The sequence below is a fragment of the Phocoena sinus genome, chromosome 2, assembly GCF_008692025.1.
Source record: "Phocoena sinus isolate mPhoSin1 chromosome 2, mPhoSin1.pri, whole genome shotgun sequence".
Lineage (NCBI taxonomy): Eukaryota > Metazoa > Chordata > Mammalia > Artiodactyla > Phocoenidae > Phocoena > Phocoena sinus.
Window position 1 is genome coordinate 90954706 of NC_045764.1, and position 18554 is coordinate 90973259.

The window sequence follows — 18554 nt, forward strand, 5'->3', positions numbered from 1 at the left end:
ATTTCATATTTAATTCTAGGAGAAATCAGTGTGTCTTGTTCCAGGTATAAATATACCGTAGTTTTCACTTACTAATGCAGAAAAAACAGACTGCACTGAGACTAACAGATATTATTGCTTTATATAAAGTTCTAAAGAATGCCTTCCTTTTATCTGAAGAGCCTGTTGTGAGTGTAAACTTGAATGCTGATTGACAAGTCGGCAACAAAATCAGAAGGATTACAATCTCAATGTGCTTTTAGGGGGTCAAAGTTTCACTTAAATATCCTAGATATAAGTGCTAGATGTTATGCTTTTAATTTAGGCAGGAATAGGTTGTTTTAGGTGAAACTGATACAGACATTTCCTAGCCTCTGGCTAGACAGCTGGTCCATCCCTAGTGTTACCTATAGGTGAATAGAAACAAAGCAACGGGAAAATTCCATCACATTAGATTCATGGAACCTCTGAACAGTGCTCATCATGAAGCAGTTGACTTGTGATTCTGACAGTTTGCAATGAGACTCTCTATTTTTTATCATAGGGAGAGGAAGAGTTTGATATGCCTCAGCCCCCTCATGGCCATGTCTTGCATCGCCACATGAGAACAATTCGTGAGGTTCGCACACTTGTCACTCGTGTCATCACAGATGTGTATTATGTGGACGGAACAGAGGTAGAAAGAAAAGTAACTGAGGTAATGTACACTGTGGGTCTATGTGGCAAATTTTTTTCAATAGAAGAATTACCCTGGCTCTCTACCTGCTCCCCTCTTCCCTATACAACTAGCTACTAACACTGTTTTCTTTAATCCTTTTATGAGAAAGATATAACATCTGGGCTAGAGTTCTGAGTTCTGTCTTTCCCAACTATGGGTTTGCTGTTTGACCTCTGGTCACTTATTTAACCAATCCCATCATGCATTCTGTATCTATAAAGAACAGATTGATAAATCTCTCTCATGTGTAAAGATTTTATGTGTTAAAAAAAATTTTTTTTAAATTGTAGTTGATTTACACTGTTGTGTCCATCTCTGCTGTATAGTGAAGTTACTCAGTTATACACAGAGACATGCTTTTTTTTAATATTCTTTTCCATTATGGTTTATCCCAGGATGTTGAATATAGTTCCCTGTTACGTGTTATTTTTAATCCGTGGAAACTAATGAAGTGTAGAACTCCCTGCTTAGCTGCATGTATTTTCTCATCATTTCTCACTGTTTTCTCACGTGTTACCATTTTTTACTCATTGGTCTTAGTTTCCATTTGTGTGTGGTTATGAACCTGTTAGTAGGAGATGTACCTTTTTTTAAAAAATTATTTAATTTATTTTTTTGGCTGCATTGGGTCTTTGTTGCTGCGGGGGCTACTCTTCAGTGTGGGCTTCTCATTGCGGTGGCTTCTCTTGTGATGGAGCACAGGCTCTAGGCGCACGGGCTTCAGTAGTTGCAGCACTCGGGCTCAGTAGTTGTGGTGCGTGGGCTCTAGGGCTCGTGGGCTTCAGTAGTTGTGACGCACAGGCTTAGTTGCTCCACAATATGTGGGGTCTTCCTAGACCAGGGCTCGAACCCATGTCCCCTGAATTGGCAGGCAGATTCTTAACCACTGCGCCACCAGGGAAGTCCTGGAGATGAACCTTTATTTCTTAGTAGGATTCATTATGGACTCATTCCCAGTGTCAGCATAATATTGGTGTTTATTGACTGTTATAGTGTACAACGTTGTATGCTGACTTTGTTTAGATCTAATACTTGCTGAGGTTAGAGAGATTTTCTAGAATTAAAGATCTGGCACTTTTTTCTTGGTATATATGTTAATATCTGGGAACCATTTTAGTAATTGATAAGAGGCATAGCTATTCTATTCCTTAGTCAAGCACTTTTCTTTAATTCTGCCAGCTAGCCATATAGGAGGTTGTGCTCAGGGAGAATTAAACTGGTGTATAGTTTTATTTATTTTTTTTGAAATTTTAAAAATAAATTTATTTATTTATTTGCCTGTGTTGGGTCTTTGTTGTTACGTGCGGGCTTTTCTCTAGTTGCGGCGAGCAGGCTTTCTCTAGTCGCGGTGAGCGGGGCTACTCTTCATTGCGGTGCGCGGACTTCTCATTGTAGTAGCTTCTCTTGTTGTGGCGTGCGGTCTCTAGAGTATAGGCTCAGTAGTTGTGGCGCACGGGCTTAGTTGCCCTGCGGCATGTGATATCTTCCCGGACCAGGGCTCGAACCCGTGTCCGCTGCATTGGCAGGTGGATTCTAAACCACTGTGCCACCTGGGAAGTCCAAAACTGGTATATAGTTTTAAGTGGAACATATTATTGCTATTGTTCATTATTGGGCCATTGTGGCCCTCATGTCAGAAAGGATTTTATATTAGTTTGAGAAATTGTCTTTTTTTTTTGGCCATGCTGTGCAGCTTGCAGGATATTAGTTCTCTGACTAGGAATTGAACTTGGGCCCTCGGCAGTGAAAGCATGGAGTCCTAACAACTGGACCGCCAGGGAGTTCCCAATTCTTTATTTATTATACACTAAGTTCCAGAAATATTTCTTTTTAAATGTTGGTTTACCTTCAGTTTTAGTTTATGAAATTTTTTTCAGTATTATTACTATTTTGGAAAAATTGTGAGCTTAGCAGCTTTATAGAAAAAATTTGCTTTCATGAAAAGTTTTTGTAACTGTTGTAGTCTACACTGAACTATGTGCCAGGTACTAGTTTTAAGTGTTAAACATATTACTTTATTTAATATTTTTTATGGTGCTTTCTAAAGTATATTTTTGGAAACAGCAGGCCTGCTAGATACTCTGAGAGGGAAAACAAAGTTCCATGGTCATAAATATTAAATTTGAGAAAACACCTAGTGCTGTAACTGCCCCCTCCCCCACCATGGAGATTCACAGTGCATATTACATTAAAGGGTCTAAGAAGCCCTCCAGTAAAGATATCTATTTTGGGACTTCCCTGGTGGTCCAGTGGGTAAGACTCCGTGCTCCTAATGCAGGGGCCCAGGTTCAATTCCTGGTCAGGGAGCTAGATCCTGCATGCATGCCACAACTATGAGCCTGCATGCTACAACTAAAAGATCCCGCACACCACAACAGAGACTCCACAACTAAGAACCGGCGCAGCCAAAGTAAATGAATAAATATTTTTAAAAATCTATTTTATTATGTAACACAGCATTTCCTAAATTTATTTGACTATTGAACTTTTTTTTTTGCGTTACGCGGGCCTCTCACTGTTGTGACCTCACCCTTTGCGGAGCACAGGCTCCAGATGCGCAGGCTCAGTGGCCATGGCTTACGGGCCCAGCTGCTCCGCGGCATGTGGGATCTTCCCAGACCGGGGCACGAACCCGTGTTCCCTGCATCGGCAGGCGGACTCTCAACCACTGCACCACCAGGGAAGCCCAGCATTTTTTAAAGTAATGTGTATTATACACCTATGTTACATAGCTTGGGAAACACTTGCCATAATTAAATAAAATAGTAATAGCAACTAATGTTTATTGAGCACTAGCTATATGCCAGGCACTCTTTTTTTAAATTTTAAAATTTTATTTATTTTTTACACAGCAGTTTCTTATTAGTTATCTATTTTATACATATTAGTGTATACATGTCAATCCCAATCTCCCAATTCATCACACCCCACCACCCCACCACCTTCCTCCCTTGGTGTCCGTACGTTTGTTCTTTACATCTGTGTCTCTATTTCTGCCAGGCACTATTCTAAGGACTTTTACGTGATTTAACTCATTTAATTCTCACAACTAAGCTGTGAGATGGATATTGTTATTCCCATTTTGCACTCAAGAAACTGACATAGCAAGTTAAAATCACTTGCTTAATGCTACAAAGCTAATAAACAGAGGAACTAGAATTCATCCCAGGCAGTCTAATTCCACAGCCTGCATTCCTAACTACTACACTGTGCTGTCTCTTAAGAGTGAAAGGGATGTGTGTCAAACGGAAGGTGTGTGTAGTAGTTCAGAAGAGGAGGAAACGTGTCTGAAGAGAATTTTGATAAAGCCTTTCTGGGTGAGGGCCGGAAAGTACTTGAGTTGGACACTGAAGCTTTTAGATATTGGGAGATACAGGGAAAGGGTGTTCTATATAGAAAGAAGGCTTGGTGAGCAAAGGCACAGAGGCAGAAAGTAAAGAGCACACATGTGGGAACAGTACACTTGGTGGGCAGCCCAAAGATGTGTAGAGGTGTGAAGGTGGACAGGTTGACGTCAGAGGATTCTGGGAACTTTCCTTCCCTCATCTCTTGTAGCCTTTGTTTATCGTATTTTAAAAATTTTATTCATTTATTTACCAGCAGCTTCTTTTTTGCTGTGTTCCTAGTACTATGGCGGGCACTGAGACTAAGAAGATAAAAAGACAGGGTCTCTATTCTCTTAGGAGCTTATTTACACTTGACATGCAACAAATCCAGAACTTGTGGTTGCTGTAGTAGAGGTATGGAAAGATGTGTTAGAAAGAGGGGCCAGAGCCTGCTAGCTTACCTGAAGGTGACTAAAAGGCCTCACAGAAGACGTAGTGCTCAAAGTGCGGCAGATGAGGTTGAAGGGCAGGGGAGAAGGACGCTGCAGGCAGAATGAAAAGGTTTGTAAATATGTAGACAGCATGGCATGCTTAATGAATATTTAGAATGTGACAAGGACGGTAGGGTAGGGAATTGTGAGAGAGGGTGCTCTTGAGGTTGGTAGGGGCCCAGAGCATAAGGCTTTGTATATCATAGAAGAGAGTTTAGATTTTTATCTTCTGTGTGATGGAAAGCCTTTAAAGAATTTGGGGGAAAGGGATGACATGCTCAGATTTGCATGTTGGAAAGGTCCAATTGGCAGCAGTGTAACAATTGATTGGAATGGGAGAGGTTAGAGGCATAGTTCAGACAAGAGGCAATGAGTGTCACATTAGGACAGTGGTAGTGGGGATTGAGAGGAGGGAAATAGATGTAAAAAACTACATATATAGAAGGTGAAATTGATAGACTTTGGTGAATTCCTACATGTGGGGATTGTGGGAGAGGGAGGAATCATATATGATGCCTGGGTTTTTTGCCTGGGCAGATAGATGGTGGTACCATTTACTGAAGAGAATATAAATAGGACACTGGTTTGAGAGAGAAGATCCTTCATGCAGTAAATATTTACTGAGGACCTCTTTTGTGGCAGGCACTGTGCTATTTTGAGGATAAATCCAGGAAAGAAGATGGTCACTACTCTGTCTTAATGTGGCCTCTGTAGTCTAGTAGGAAGGACGCACAGGAAAAAAATAAGCAAATACATTAAAAAGATCATGAGGCCACCTTGGAGCCTGGGCCCAAGTCATTATAAGAGCAAGGGCTCAACTTTTGAACAGTTGCAAAGGCAGGTATAGTTAGCTACTGTTCTTTGGGCCTACTCTCCAACTGAGACATAGCCTGGAGTCCCAGCCCTCTAGGCTGGTCTTGCCCCTGCTCATTTGCCGTGTCCAAGAGAAGGAGTTGACTTAAGTTCTGAGCTCACAACACCTGCTCTAGTCAAGTGGCCTTGGCAGATTATGCTGACTCACATCCAGCTAAAGAAGGCAAGTTGGATGATAGGAGATGGTAACTGGAGAATGGTGAGATTTCTGGAGGTGGTGCAGCTTCTGGTAGTGACCCTGGTAGTAGCAGATGGCTGAGGTAGAGTAGAGGAAAAGGTTAATGGTGGTAATTAGATCAGGAAAGATTGTTGCTGGATGGGTCATCTGATGGATGTTAGCCTCGGAAAATGACAGTGGAAGGGAGGCTGTGAACCAGGAGTGTAAGGTGTTCATGCATGAAGAGTCAGTAATTGATAGAATGTTGGTGAGTAACAATGAGGGAAGAAGAGGGTTTAACAGAATGGCAAATAATGATTTGGTAGGAGCAAGAAGTGGGGAGTTAGAAATGATCTGTTAATGGCAGTGGGGAGCAAGGAGGCCTCTCATCTCCAAACTCTTGAATTGAGGTTTGGTTGAGAAAAACCAGCCCATGCTACAGAGAGCTGCAGGGGATATGAGTTACACTGGGGAGGTCCAGGATTCATTCATTGAAGGCAAGGAAATGAAGAGAAGATGACAGATTGAGTTTTGGATTGGTTAAACTGCAGGTGTCCCTAGTACATACAAGGGGAAGAGTTTAGTAGGCATTCGCATCCGTGAATTTGGAGCTGAGTCATCATTGTATTGTTGGTAGACAGGCCGGAATAGTCAGGTAAGACTGGCCAGAGGAATCATGGGAGAGTGAGGGAAGGAATGAGAAGGGTCCTGGGAAATACTAATTTAGAAGGAATAGGCAGAGAAAGAGGAACCAGAAAACAAGTACAAATAGAAGTAGCTAAAGAGGTAGAATGAAAGGAAGAAAAAGTGACTTTATAGATTTTAGAGGAGAAGAGATTTTCAAGAAGGGAGTGGTCAAAAATAATCATTTAATCATCTTATAGCATTATTTAAACATGTGTGCATTGCATACTGTCTCCCAGAGAGATTGTAAACTCTTTGAGGGAAGAGTCTGTCTTATACTTCTCCATATTTTCTCTGATAATTAGCACAATAAGGCATGAACAGGCTAGAGTAGGAAAGCAAATGTGCAGCACCTGTGCTGTAATTTCTCAATCCTGTGCCCATAGAGGACATTGCTGATTGGTCCTAGAACCTTTCCTCACTAAACCTGGGAATTAGCCTTAGTGGCTGCTTAAAACTGAGCTCCAGGCAACCACTACCAATCCATCAAAGTAGGCATGTGAGTGAGATAAAGTCAGTTTGATATTCCTGTCCTCTGTAGATACCGGAAATTCATATATTTTGATTATTGCCTTTTTGGTTTTCATTTTGGTAAACAGTGATACCATTATATAGCTGTTTTTGCCTATAATTTTTAATTTCCTTGATCACATATTGAAAGGTAATAGAAAATATCTAATTTCAAAAAACATGTAAGGCTACCCACTGCTATAATCATGTACCCAGAAGGGCTCCTGACCACTTCTTCCTCTAACCTACCTACTTCCTTACCTTTCTTCTGTTAGACAGGGAATTACCTGTGTCCTCTGGGTTGGAATCCTTGCTGGGTTCTCAGCAGCCAAAGGTTGTGAACTTGTCCAGTAAAAAGATAATTTAACTTAGCTCAGGATAGAGGTCTCTTTCTTCTGATCTAGTACCACCTTCATTTTATTTTTTATGGAGATATGTATTCCCTGTAGAATGCACAGGTCTTAAATGTTCAGTTCAGTGACTTTGACAGTTATATGTAATCAGTAGTCAAAGCAAGATATAGAACATTTCCATTACTCCAGGAAGTTCCCTCCTAATTCCCACCTTTCTGAATTGAAATTTCTTGCCATTTAGGATTTTCCAACCATCACATGAGCATTATGTTATTGTGGCTTTTTTAAGCTCTTGTATCCATTTCTTCCTTGCAGGAGACTGAAGAGCCAGTTGTAGAGTGTCAGGAGTGTGAAACTGAAGTTTCCCCTTCACAGACTGGGGGCTCTTCAGGTGACCTGGGGGATATCAGCTCCTTCTCCTCCAAGGCATCCAGCTTACACCGCACGTCAAGTGGGACAAGTCTCTCAGCCATGCACAGCAGTGGCAGCTCAGGGAGAGGAGCCGGACCACTCAAAGGGAAAACCAGTGGGACAGAACCCGCAGATTTTGCCTTGCCCAGCTCCCGAGGAGGCCCAGGAAAACTGAGGTGCAGACAGGGTCTCCAGAGAGAGAGCCACAGCAGGGGCAGGGTTGCTGACGTTTTAATATCATGGGAAAAGGGGAGTAATGGGAAGTCCCCACATCCTCCTCCTAGGATAAATCAACTCCTCTTCCTCCCCTTTCGTTCCTCTTCTATTTTGGGTTTGCATGGGAGGTAGGGTGGAGCCCTCTGGGAGGCATACTTCCTGAGAAACTGTAGAAAACAGGTGAGGGGACTTTGGGAAAGCTGGCACATATTCCTGTCCCCCAGCCCCCATTTTCTGCAGCCTATGAGTGTTTTGGTTGGGAGTACAGAAAGTTTGGGGTAGCGGCCCCAACTTGACACATTCCCTAGCTTTTTGTTTTCCTCTACAGGTATCCAGAGCCTGAAGTACGAGAGAAGGCAGGGCAGAAATGGATGTGCTGTTTTTGAGGGCAGCAGTAGGAAGCTTTGTCAGGAGGGAGTAGACTTGCATAGAAGGATGTCCTTTACTTGTTACCCTGTACTCCTGCTCCCAGCTGATTGGGTGGTGGGTGTGTGGACCAGCTTCCTGCTGCCCTGGAGGCTCAGCACGTGTTGGCCTGGCATGTAGTCTGAGGACCAAGGGGAGACTGTGAAGAAAGGATCCAGTAGCAGGTGCTATCAGACTAACCTGTCTTCATTCTCTAGTCCTAGAAAAGGGGTCAGTCAGACAGGGACGCCAGTGTGTGAGGAGGATGGTGATGCGGGCCTTGGCATCAGACAGGGAGGGAAGGCTCCCGTCACGCCTCGTGGGCGCGGGCGAAGGGGCCGCCCGCCTTCTCGGACCACTGGAACCAGGTACCCGGGTAGTGTGAGATACACTTAGTCTATGACTTGTTCAGAAAAAAAGGGAGTAGAGAGAAGAGAGGGGAGTAGAGAGTATGTGGGGTGTCAGGAGGGAGAAGAGGGGCCCACACTGACCGGGGAGTGGGCAGGGTTCAGAGTGAGGCTGCTGAGACACCAGGCTTCTGCCTGTGATGGGTTAGCAAAGAATGGGCTGGAGACCCATGGACAAAGGAGTGGGAAAATTGGTAGATAAGTACTGCTCTCTGCTTATTCTCACTGCCTTCTCCTTTTTCTTATCTCTCTTTAGGGAAACAGCTGTGCCTGGCCCCTTGGGCATAGAGGACATTTCACCCAGCATGTCGCCAGATGATAAATCCTTCACCCGTATTGTGCCCCGCGTGCCAGACTCCACCAGACGAGCAGACATGGGTGCTGGTGCTTTGCGTCGAAGTGACTCTCCAGAGATTCCTTTCCAGACTGCTGCTGGCCCTTCTGATGGCTTAGATGCCTCCTCTCCAGGGAACAGCTTTGTAGGGCTCCGTGTTGTAGCCAAGTGGTCATCCAATGGCTATTTTTACTCTGGAAAAATCACACGAGATGTTGGAGCTGGGAAGTATAAATTGCTCTTTGATGATGGGTATGAGTGTGATGTGTTGGGCAAAGACATTCTGCTGTGTGACCCCATCCCACTGGACACAGAAGTGACAGCCCTTTCGGAGGATGAGTATTTCAGTGCAGGTAATAAAAGAGGCAAGACCTCTCTTAACACCTCTCCAATCCTCCAATACCAACAGCGTTCACTGCAGCCTGAGTACTTTTCTGTGTTCTCTAAAGTCGTATTTCATTCCTAGCACTGGTTACTCTCACCCCTGGCTTTTTTGTTCTTCTTTATTGCTTATTTATTTTTGAATAAACTTCTTATTTTTGAAAAATTTTATATATGCAGAAAAGTTGCAAAGTACAGAGTATTAATAGTATATAGAGTTCCCATGAACCCCTCACGCAGCTTTCCCGTTTCCCTGTTGTTAACATTTTACGTTAGCATGGTGTGTTTGTCAAAACTAAGAAAACTACCTTGGCTCATTACTATTAACTAAATTCACAACTTTTTTGGATTTCACCAGCTGTTCCATGTCGTTTTTCTGTCCCAGGATCCAATCCAGGATTACTGTATTGCATTTAGTCCTCATGTGTCTTTTTATTTTCTTTTTTTAAAAAAAATTTATTTATTTATTTATTTATTTTTGGCTGTGTTGGGTCTTCGTTGCTGCACGCGGCCTTTCTCTAGTTGCAATGAGCGGGGACTACGTTTTGTTGCAGTGAGTGGGCTTCTCATTGCGGTGGCTTCTCTTGTTGTGGACCGCGGGCTCTAGGTGCGTGGGCTTCAGTAGTAGTGGCACGTGGGCTCAGTAGTTGTGGCTCGTGGGCTCAATAGTTGTGGCTCGCGGGCCCTAGAGCGCAGGCTCAGTAGTTGTGGCTTGCGGGCTCTAGAACACAGGCTCAGTAGTTGTGGCACGTGGGTTTAGTTGCTCCATAGCATGTGGGATCTTCCCGGACCAGGGCTGGAACCTGTGTACCCTGCATTGGCAGGTGGATTCTTAGCCACTGTGCCACCAGAGAAGCCCCCTCATGTGTCTTTTGTTCTCTGATCTGTAACAATTTCTGAATCTTTTCTTGTTTTTCATGACCTTGACGGTTTTGAGGAGTACTGGTCAGGTGTTTTTTGAATGTCCTTCAGTTTGGGTTTGTCTCATGTTTTCTCTAGATTGGCGTTATGGGTTTTTGAAAGGAATGCTGCAGAAGTGAAGTGTCTTTCTCAACACATTGTATGTGGGAGGGCAGTATGTGGGAGGGCAGTATGTGACATCCAAAGGGCATCTCTGCTGATATTAACCTTCATCATTGGTGAAGGTGGTGGTTGCCAAGTTTCTCCATTGTAAAGTTAGTGTTTTTCCCTTTCCATTTTCTATTCTTTCACCACTGACTTGTAAAGTTACTGCCTTTCTTGATGGGAACCTTAGGTAGCTGAGTGTGGCAAATATATTGAGATATTTTTGCTTAGGAGGAGGTTGTTAGTGCTGTGTTTGTATGTCTGCACACCCATCACTTACTCTCTGGTTTGGAAAAACGGTGCCTTTTTTTTTTTTTTTTTTTTAAATCGGTACAGTTACTGGTTTTTTTTTTTAAACCAGTGATGGTGAGAGATTTCTGTCTGTTATGACTGTTTCATGTGCCCATTCTTTGAATATATTGCCTCTTTTCTGTGAAGTAATTTGGGAATACATGTTTGCATTGAGTTTGTCATTTAAAAACATCCTTTTTCTGGGGGTTTTTTGGAACAAGGATTGATATATAATGGGCAAAAATGCCTCTATTGAAGTCTCTTCAGACTTTCTTGTGATTTGGACTCCTGAGTAGTTGCTCTTTGCCCCTTTATTTCATTGTTATATGGGCCACTTCACCTTCTAGTTCTGGATAACACTTAGCTCCATGTAGCATCAGTTAGTAGCACATGGATTGAGATCTTTTATGACCTGTGACTTACATAGTTTGTATCAAATGCACTTGTTCCTCTTTCTGGTGTAAAGCCTCTCTTGGAGGTCCACATTAGGCCCTCTTAAGAGAGAGGCAGTTCTCTATCCTGAGTGAATTATGGCATACAGGGGAGGGGATTCTGTGTCCCATTTATTGAGGCTGTCTGCTAATGTTAATACTAGACAGCTTCTAGTTCTAGTAGCTCGTCATTAGTGTGAAGTGTATTGTTGGCCTTGGGCCTCTTTGTGCTCTTGAGGGGTCTTTTTGATTTAGAGATTTAAGCCAGGAGATGAAAAAGCAAAGGGGAAAGAGAGTGATTCTGTGGCATAGGTAAGGGAGAGAACCAAGGCCTGCTTTCTCCTCTATCATTTTTCCCCCTTGGTGCATGCTCTGGGTTTCTTTAGCCCTTCATTTAAGCACAGGCTAATGGGAGAGAACAAATGAACCCTTCTGTTCATAGGAATGAAAAAGTATTCACATTAGTGCCCTGTTTTTATATCATACGTGTGTTGCATTTATGTTTATATTTATATATGTATCTTTTTTATAGGATTGGAAATGGGTCTTGCCCAAGTTCACACAGCTTGGTGGCAGCAGAATTAGGCCTAGGCTCAGGTCTCCTAAATTCTAGCCCAGTTTCCTTTTATACCCCACATCGTGTTCCTTCTAATCTAGAGGCCTTATCTTGAGGTTCTGAATCAGAACAAGAGCAGAAAGGTAGATAATAAGGAGGGAAGATTAGGGAGGAGAGGCAGGATTTATTTTTTTCCTTTCTCTGCTCTATATCTCTATTTTGATTTTGCTACACAGACACATGCTCTCTCTCTTTGAATGATGTCATCTTTCATCTACAACTTAACTCAAGAATTATCACCCAACCGCCAAAGAAACCAAGAAGGAAAGGTTTAGTAAAGTTGTAATGGGACTGTTTAACAAACCACATGCCGTTTCACTTCAAGAACCATTTGAGCCGCTAACAACCCACAAAGGCTGGCTTTAGGAAGCTTTATTTTATAACTAAAGGGCTCCTTCTGCTGAGAAGCTTCACGGTCCAGTCCCTGGGTGGTGTCTACATGTACCCTAAGTGGTGCGGTGTCTGGGATTGACAGCCAGGGTTCTGTTCAGCCCTAACTGCAGTCCTCTGTTGTACCTCCTCTAATTCCCTGACTCAGGCCTGCTCTGAGTGGATGCTGAACAGCCTAAACAGCAAGCTGCTTTTATGTTTTTCCTACCCAGGAGTGGTGAAAGGGCATAGGAAGGAGTCTGGAGAGCTGTACTACAGCATTGAAAAAGAAGGCCAAAGGAAGTGGTATAAGCGAATGGCTGTCATCTTGTCCTTGGAGCAAGGAAACAGACTGAGAGAGCAGTATGGCCTAGGCCCATATGAGGCAGTGACGCCCCTCACCAAGGCAGCAGATATCAGCTTAGGTAAGACCTCTGCTTCCTGAACAGCTAACTGCCTCTGGACCCTGGCCTGCTTGTGGTAGGAGGAGTGGTTTGTAGAGCAATCAGTAATGCTTCCCTGAATCTTATCATTCCTTGGTCGTTTATGAGATGGTAATGAGCCAGTTTTCTTGGAGCCACTTCATAGCTCTGTTTTCTTGCCGAGACCAAATAGTAAGTCCTCAGATTTTTTTTGGCCTCCCCAGTTCTATAAGGGACCCAGCACATTTTAGTCATGGCAGAGACTGAAACAGAAAATATGGTGGCCTTAAAAGAGGCTTCCTGCCCCCATGGGAGGTGGGGGAAAGGGTGTGGCGGTCTCTGAATCAGGCTGTGCCCAACTTCTTGGCGTTCAGGGCCTCAGACCATGGGAGTTGACTCACCTGCGGCTTATCCTCCCATAGACAATTTGGTGGAAGGGAAACGGAAGCGGCGAAGTAACATCAGCTCCCCCACCACCCCCACTGCCTCCAGCAGCAGCAGTACAACCCCTACCCGAAAGATCACAGAAAGCCCTCGTGCCTCCACCGGAGTTCCCTCAGGCAAAAGAAAACTTACCACTTCTGAGGAGGAACGGTCCCCTGCCAAGCGAGGCCGGAAATCTGCCACTGTGAAACCTGGTGAGTGCTCCCTTTTGCCTCATTCTCCCTCAGACCACAGCAAATGCAGGGTCAGCTGCTGGAGAGACGGAGCCTGATACATGCAATGGCTCCTCCGTCCCGGTTACACAGCTGGAGTCCTGCACAAACCTCCATCTCCCAGCAGAGTCCAGTTGGGTAGATAGGAAGCCGGGTCTTGATTGGCAACATCCGCTGACCCCTGTGTTGGTTCTAGGAGAGAGAGGAAATGTAATGCATTTGAGCAGATTCAAAATAGGTGAAATTTTTCGTAGACCTCTTCCTTTTCCTGGCACCATCTCCGTCCAGAAGCTCTGCTCCCTTCTCCCTTGTGCTCAGGGCCCTTTGGCTTTCCCGGATGTCCTATTGAAAGCCAGTACCTTGGCTTGTATCTCCCCTCTCCCTACCTACCCCCAAATAACCCCTTTCTAGTCCCTCAAGTCATATTAATAGAGGAGTTCAATCCATTTATTGTTTACTGGGTCTCTGCTGTGACCCAGGCCCAGCCACTGTGGCTTCTGGAGACACAGAGGTAAAGTCCTCAGAGTCTGCCCCAAGGGTGCTTTCTGAGAAGTTCATTGGTTGTTACATCGTCCTGGCACCAGAGCTGCTTTTGTTTCCTGTGTATTTGAGTTGTGTCATCTCCATATCTATCTAACACCTCTGCTGTGTTTCGGGTATGTGAGGCATGGAATTAAGTGCGTCATACATACTACCTCATATAATCCCTATGAGGTATAGGTGCTAGAATTCACTTTATAGTTGAAGAATCTGAGGCACAGAAAAGTCGGCTAACTTTCCCAAGGTGACACGGTAATCCAGAATTCAGACTCAGGCAGTCTGATTTTGAAGCCCAGGCTTATACATGCTACATCAGACTGTTCTCTTGCTGCTGGTTTTATTTTAGGGAGGCATGACCTGTCTGTCATCTTAGCCTCCTAATGAGCCTCCTAATGAGCCTGCGATTCAGCTTCTCCAAGTCAGGTATTTGTTTTCTTCTCGAGGATTTATTGGGGCACTCCGAGCACGGGTGATTCACTTACCTACTCCCAGGTGTTGAAAACTGGGGCAGTTGAAGCAGGCTGTTTTGATATTGTTCCATCAACACGTAAAAACACTTTATTACAAAGTTCTGTGCACTGTTCTGGTGAGGGTCAGGGATAGGGTGGGAGTATCTGCTGGGGACATTTCTTGGTGAACCCACTTTTTCAAAGGCTGCTTCAAGATATCACATATCCTGGGGAAATCAGGGCACTGGGCAGAGGAAGTGGGCTGAAGATTTCCAAACATGTTTCACTTTTACTTTATCTTTGTATTAGAATCACCTTTTCTGCAGATGACCTCAGAAGTATTTGGTTTGGCTGTATAAAAACAATACTAGTTGATTTTCACTTATGAAAATAATGTATACATTGTCATGACTGTAAAACTTAAATACATAGAACTTCTCTGCACTGCAAACTTGTTCCTAGGTTGTTGGCCATAGGATTGGTCTTTGGTTTATAGCTCAAAGAAGTTCATCAGGACACTGCCTGCACATCCCATCGTGCCCAGGAATGGTCTGTACCCTGTGCCTCTGTCCTTCCCAGGTGCAGTGGGGGCAGGAGAGTTTGTGAGCCCCTGTGAGAGTGGAGACAACATGGGTGAACCCTCTGCCCTGGAAGAGCAGAGAGGGCCTCTGCCCCTCAACAAGACCTTGTTTCTGGGCTATGCCTTTCTCCTCACCATGGCCACAACAAGTGACAAGTTGGCTAGCCGCTCCAAATTGCCAGATGGTCCTACAGGAAGCAGTGAGGAAGAGGAGGGTAAGACCCTAAGAAGCCCTGAGGGCTCTAACACGTGTACTTCCTTCCTTTCCATTCACTTTATGAACCATCTGTAGAGGAGGAAGAGCAAGTGGCAACTGGAATCACGGTCAGGGAAAATTTAACCCTGCTTCTTGGTTTATAGACTGTTCTCACAGAATTCCTTTTAGTGATCAGTTCCTCAAAACAATCCTGTGAGGCAGACAGGAGATAGATGTTACCCATTTTATAGACGCGGAAACAAGCTTGGAGAGGTCAAATAATTGCTTTTTATCCACGATAATGGTAGACTTGGAACTTAGAACCCAAGGTTCACTTTACCTACTACAATCAAATCATCCATGTCAGTCAGGTTTCTGAATGCCCTGCCATCCTTCCCATTTGTGTTCTAGGGGCTAGAGTGAAGTTCATTCTCTTGAGGTTTGTGTGTAAGACTGGGAATGTGAGGTACCCAGTGTCCCAGGGTGATTTCAGAGAAAGAGCCTCTGGGCCTTTTCAACTCTTGTGTTTCAACCTTAAACTAAACCTACACATTTCTATGTTGTCTGTTACTCAGGGTTTGAGTAGACTGCAATGGGGAGAGGTAGAAATTATTTGACATGTCTAAAGAGTGTGTGATCTAGGAGAGAAAACTGGGCAGGTACAAATATACATTGCAATATAAGTGACTGACAGCAGTGCAGTACCCAAATGTGTCTGCAAAGACTAACAGTCCAAATGGAATGATGTTCTACAAGTTAGAGTTCTGACTAATGCTGAGTCTTGCAAGAGGGAATCGAATCAGGGAACATCGTTATCAGAAAATAGCACCAACTGCAGATCTGTGATGGTTGGCGCTTCAGGTATGTGGATGATTTTCTTTTAAATTTATTTATTTTATTATTTATTTTACTTTTGGCTGTGTTGGGTCTTCATTGCTGCACGCGGGCTTTTCTCAAGTTGGGGAGAGGGGGGCCACTCTTTGCGGTGCACGGGCTTCTCATTGTGGTGGCTTCTCTTGTTGCGGAGCATGGGCTCTAGGCGTACGGGCTTCAGTAGTTGTGGCACACGGGCTCCGTAGTTGTGGCTCGCGGGCTCTAGAGTGCAGGCTCAGTAGTTGTGGCACACGGGCTCAGTTGCTCCGCGGCATGTGGGAATCTTCCTGGACCAGGGCTCAAACCCGTGTCCCCTGCATTGGCAGGCGGATTCTTAACCACTGCACCACCAGGGAAGCCCCTGATTTTCTTAATTAACCAAAGCTATATCTCACCAGCTACAGCTATGTGGAGATCTGTTCAGGGACGTGGGAAGGGTGGTCAGGGAGTTGCAGTTGAGCTTTATACTATCTGGAAGGTGCACAAACAGTCGTGAGTATTGAGGCTTTAGGGTGTGGGAGCGGGTGTAGAGTGGGGGGGTTTCAAGATTAAGTGTGGATCAGGCCTAGTTTGTCAGACAGAATTCAGATAGGTACAGTGGGAAATGAGGTGTGTGAGGAGTTTCTTAGCCAAGAATGTAGTTTGACTTTGATCATAAGGGATTGGGAGTCCCTTGAGGTTTCTGTGACGAGGTGTGTCATGGTATCAAAACAGTTTTCGTGGTCTGGTTTTGCTTTCACAATATTGATGGACTCTAGTCTTTATTCTTCAACACAATCCTAGCCCTTTCCTAGACCAGGACTTCACAAAGCAGCTCTATAGATGTTTTATTTGTTGATTGGTACCACATGCCTAAGAAAGCTGGCTTTGGTATGAGATGCAAACTGTCAAATTCCTTCAAAATCTGTGAGCCTGTGTGAGATTTAATAAACCTGAGAATTCCCTCCATTCCCCTTTGCAGATATATCACGTTTTTAATCCCATTCTTGTAACCATGTGTGAGGGGAGGTAGGTTTTGTCTAAATGAGGAGGAATTTGGACAGTTTTTTAGAGGGATCTCCATGTTTCTTATAGAAAGTGTGGTTATGGTGAATATGTCTGCTTTATGTTGCTCCTTCATCCTTAGACATTGCCCCAACAGTACCAAAATCCTTTGATATTTTTGGTATATGAGAATGTTTAAAGGTTCGTCTATCTCAAGAAGCCCGAGATGTTTGTATTAGAATGGTCCTCCACAGAATTACAGTTTTTAAGAAACTATGTGGTATATCTTCCAGATAAATGGGAATCTCTTTTATTTGTATCAGGAGCTCAGTAAAATATTTGAATCAGTCTTGTGAGACATATTTAGTAACGAGTTAAGAATATGGCACCTAGTCTCGTTAGGTGGCACACCATCAGGGACCCATCAGCCACAGGGATGGACTCCAGAGTTAGGTTTTAGTACCTTCATCCTTTAGATGATGGAATTAAAAACCTGTTCATTTTAGCCTCTGGTTGGCAGGGCCATTCATGAAGTCAAAAGTAAATGAAGGGCTTCCCTGGTGGCGCAGTGGGTGAGAGTCCGCCTGCCGATGCAGGGGACGCGGGTTCGTGCCCCGGTCCGGGAGGATCCCACATGCCGCGGAGCGGCTGGGCCCGTGAGCCATGGCCGCTGAGCCTGCGCGTCCGGAGCCTGTGCTCCGCAAAAAAAAAAGTAAATGAAATCCAAACTAACTGAGAAAAATTAGAGAAAGGGACTGACTAGACAGGGTAATATTTGATTACACAAATGCAGGAAATATAGATGGGGATTAAAATCTAAACAGGTTGGGACTAGAAACAGTCCTGGATTAAGTTAGACATGAAATAGAAGTCTTGAGACAAATAAAGAGCTGTGCGGGCCCTTGGCAGTGACTCAGCAGCAGAGTGCTGGAACTGAAAATTGTGGCATGATATATTGATATGGGTCGAGGATGCCACGGCAAAACAGAAATAGTCTTGCTGTATTCTGAGTTTCTTATAACCCTTTAGAGTTTCCAGTTTCATTTTGAGTTTTCATTTTCAAGAAAAGAGCAATAAAAGTGAATAGGCTGGCCAGTCAGACCTAAACAGAGGCCTGAGTTTGGGGCATCAACACTGCCTGAGCAGCACCAGCAGCAGGGAGGGCACCAGAGAGCAGGGGGCTGGGCAGCCTCCTCAGGGGGTCTGCTCCAGCAGGTTTTACTACGGGTATCAGGGGGAAGGGAGTGGTCTTGTCACTGAACTTTTATACATTTGGTTGGGTTTTTTATTGGTGATAAGTTCAATAGAGCTTAATTTCTACAATTTCCTAATTAAATAAAATATATTTTTTAATGTGTTATTTATATAAGAGGAGCAGATGACGAGAAAACAAGCTCAAATTAGATATTGGTCAAAAGAAGCAATTTCTAATTGCCTAGGGTCATTATAGCTTCAGCCTCATCTCTCATAACTTCTACTTCACCCTCAAGATTATAGAGCAGGGCTTCCCTGGTGGCGCAGTGGTTGAGAGTCCGCCTGCCGATGCAGGGGACATGGGTTTGTGCCCCGGTCCGGGAAGATCCCACATGCCGCGGAGCGGCTGGGCCTGTGAGCCATGGCCGCTGAGCCTGCGCTTCCGGAGCCTGTGCTCCGCAACGGGAGAGGCCACAACAGTGAGAGGCCCGCGTACCGCCAAAAAAAAAAGACTATAGAGCAGTCATTGATGTTCAGTGTCCTGAGGTACTTCAAGACCATCAAAGGGAGATAGTTTTCAGTAAAAGGTTGAATCAGGATTTTCTGGCTAAACTTCACTTTAGTTAAATTTTAGAAACCCTGT

The 18554-nt window shown here is 44.2% G+C and overlaps 1 protein-coding gene and 1 non-coding gene across 7 annotated transcripts in view; both read left to right on the forward strand.

Moving 5' to 3' along the window:
• Window positions 1-18554, forward strand: part of TP53BP1 (tumor protein p53 binding protein 1) — a 70363-nt gene that overhangs the window by 45185 nt on the left and 6624 nt on the right. For 5 of the 6 annotated variants that reach the window (XM_032623231.1, XM_032623234.1, XM_032623235.1 and 2 more), the window contains 7 exons: window positions 524-676; window positions 7407-7678; window positions 8342-8491; window positions 8787-9217; window positions 12251-12442; window positions 12862-13077; window positions 14664-14879. In XM_032623231.1, coding sequence (XP_032479122.1) covers window positions 524-676; window positions 7407-7678; window positions 8342-8491; window positions 8787-9217; window positions 12251-12442; window positions 12862-13077; window positions 14664-14879 — 1630 coding nt within the window. The remainder of the gene's footprint in view (window positions 1-523; window positions 677-7406; window positions 7679-8341; window positions 8492-8786; window positions 9218-12250; window positions 12443-12861; window positions 13078-14663; window positions 14880-18554) is intronic. The other variant, XM_032623233.1, reaches the window with a different exon arrangement.
• On the forward strand, window positions 2933-3004 carry TRNAR-CCU. Its single transcript has one exon. It is a non-coding gene; the product is annotated as a tRNA-Arg (tRNA).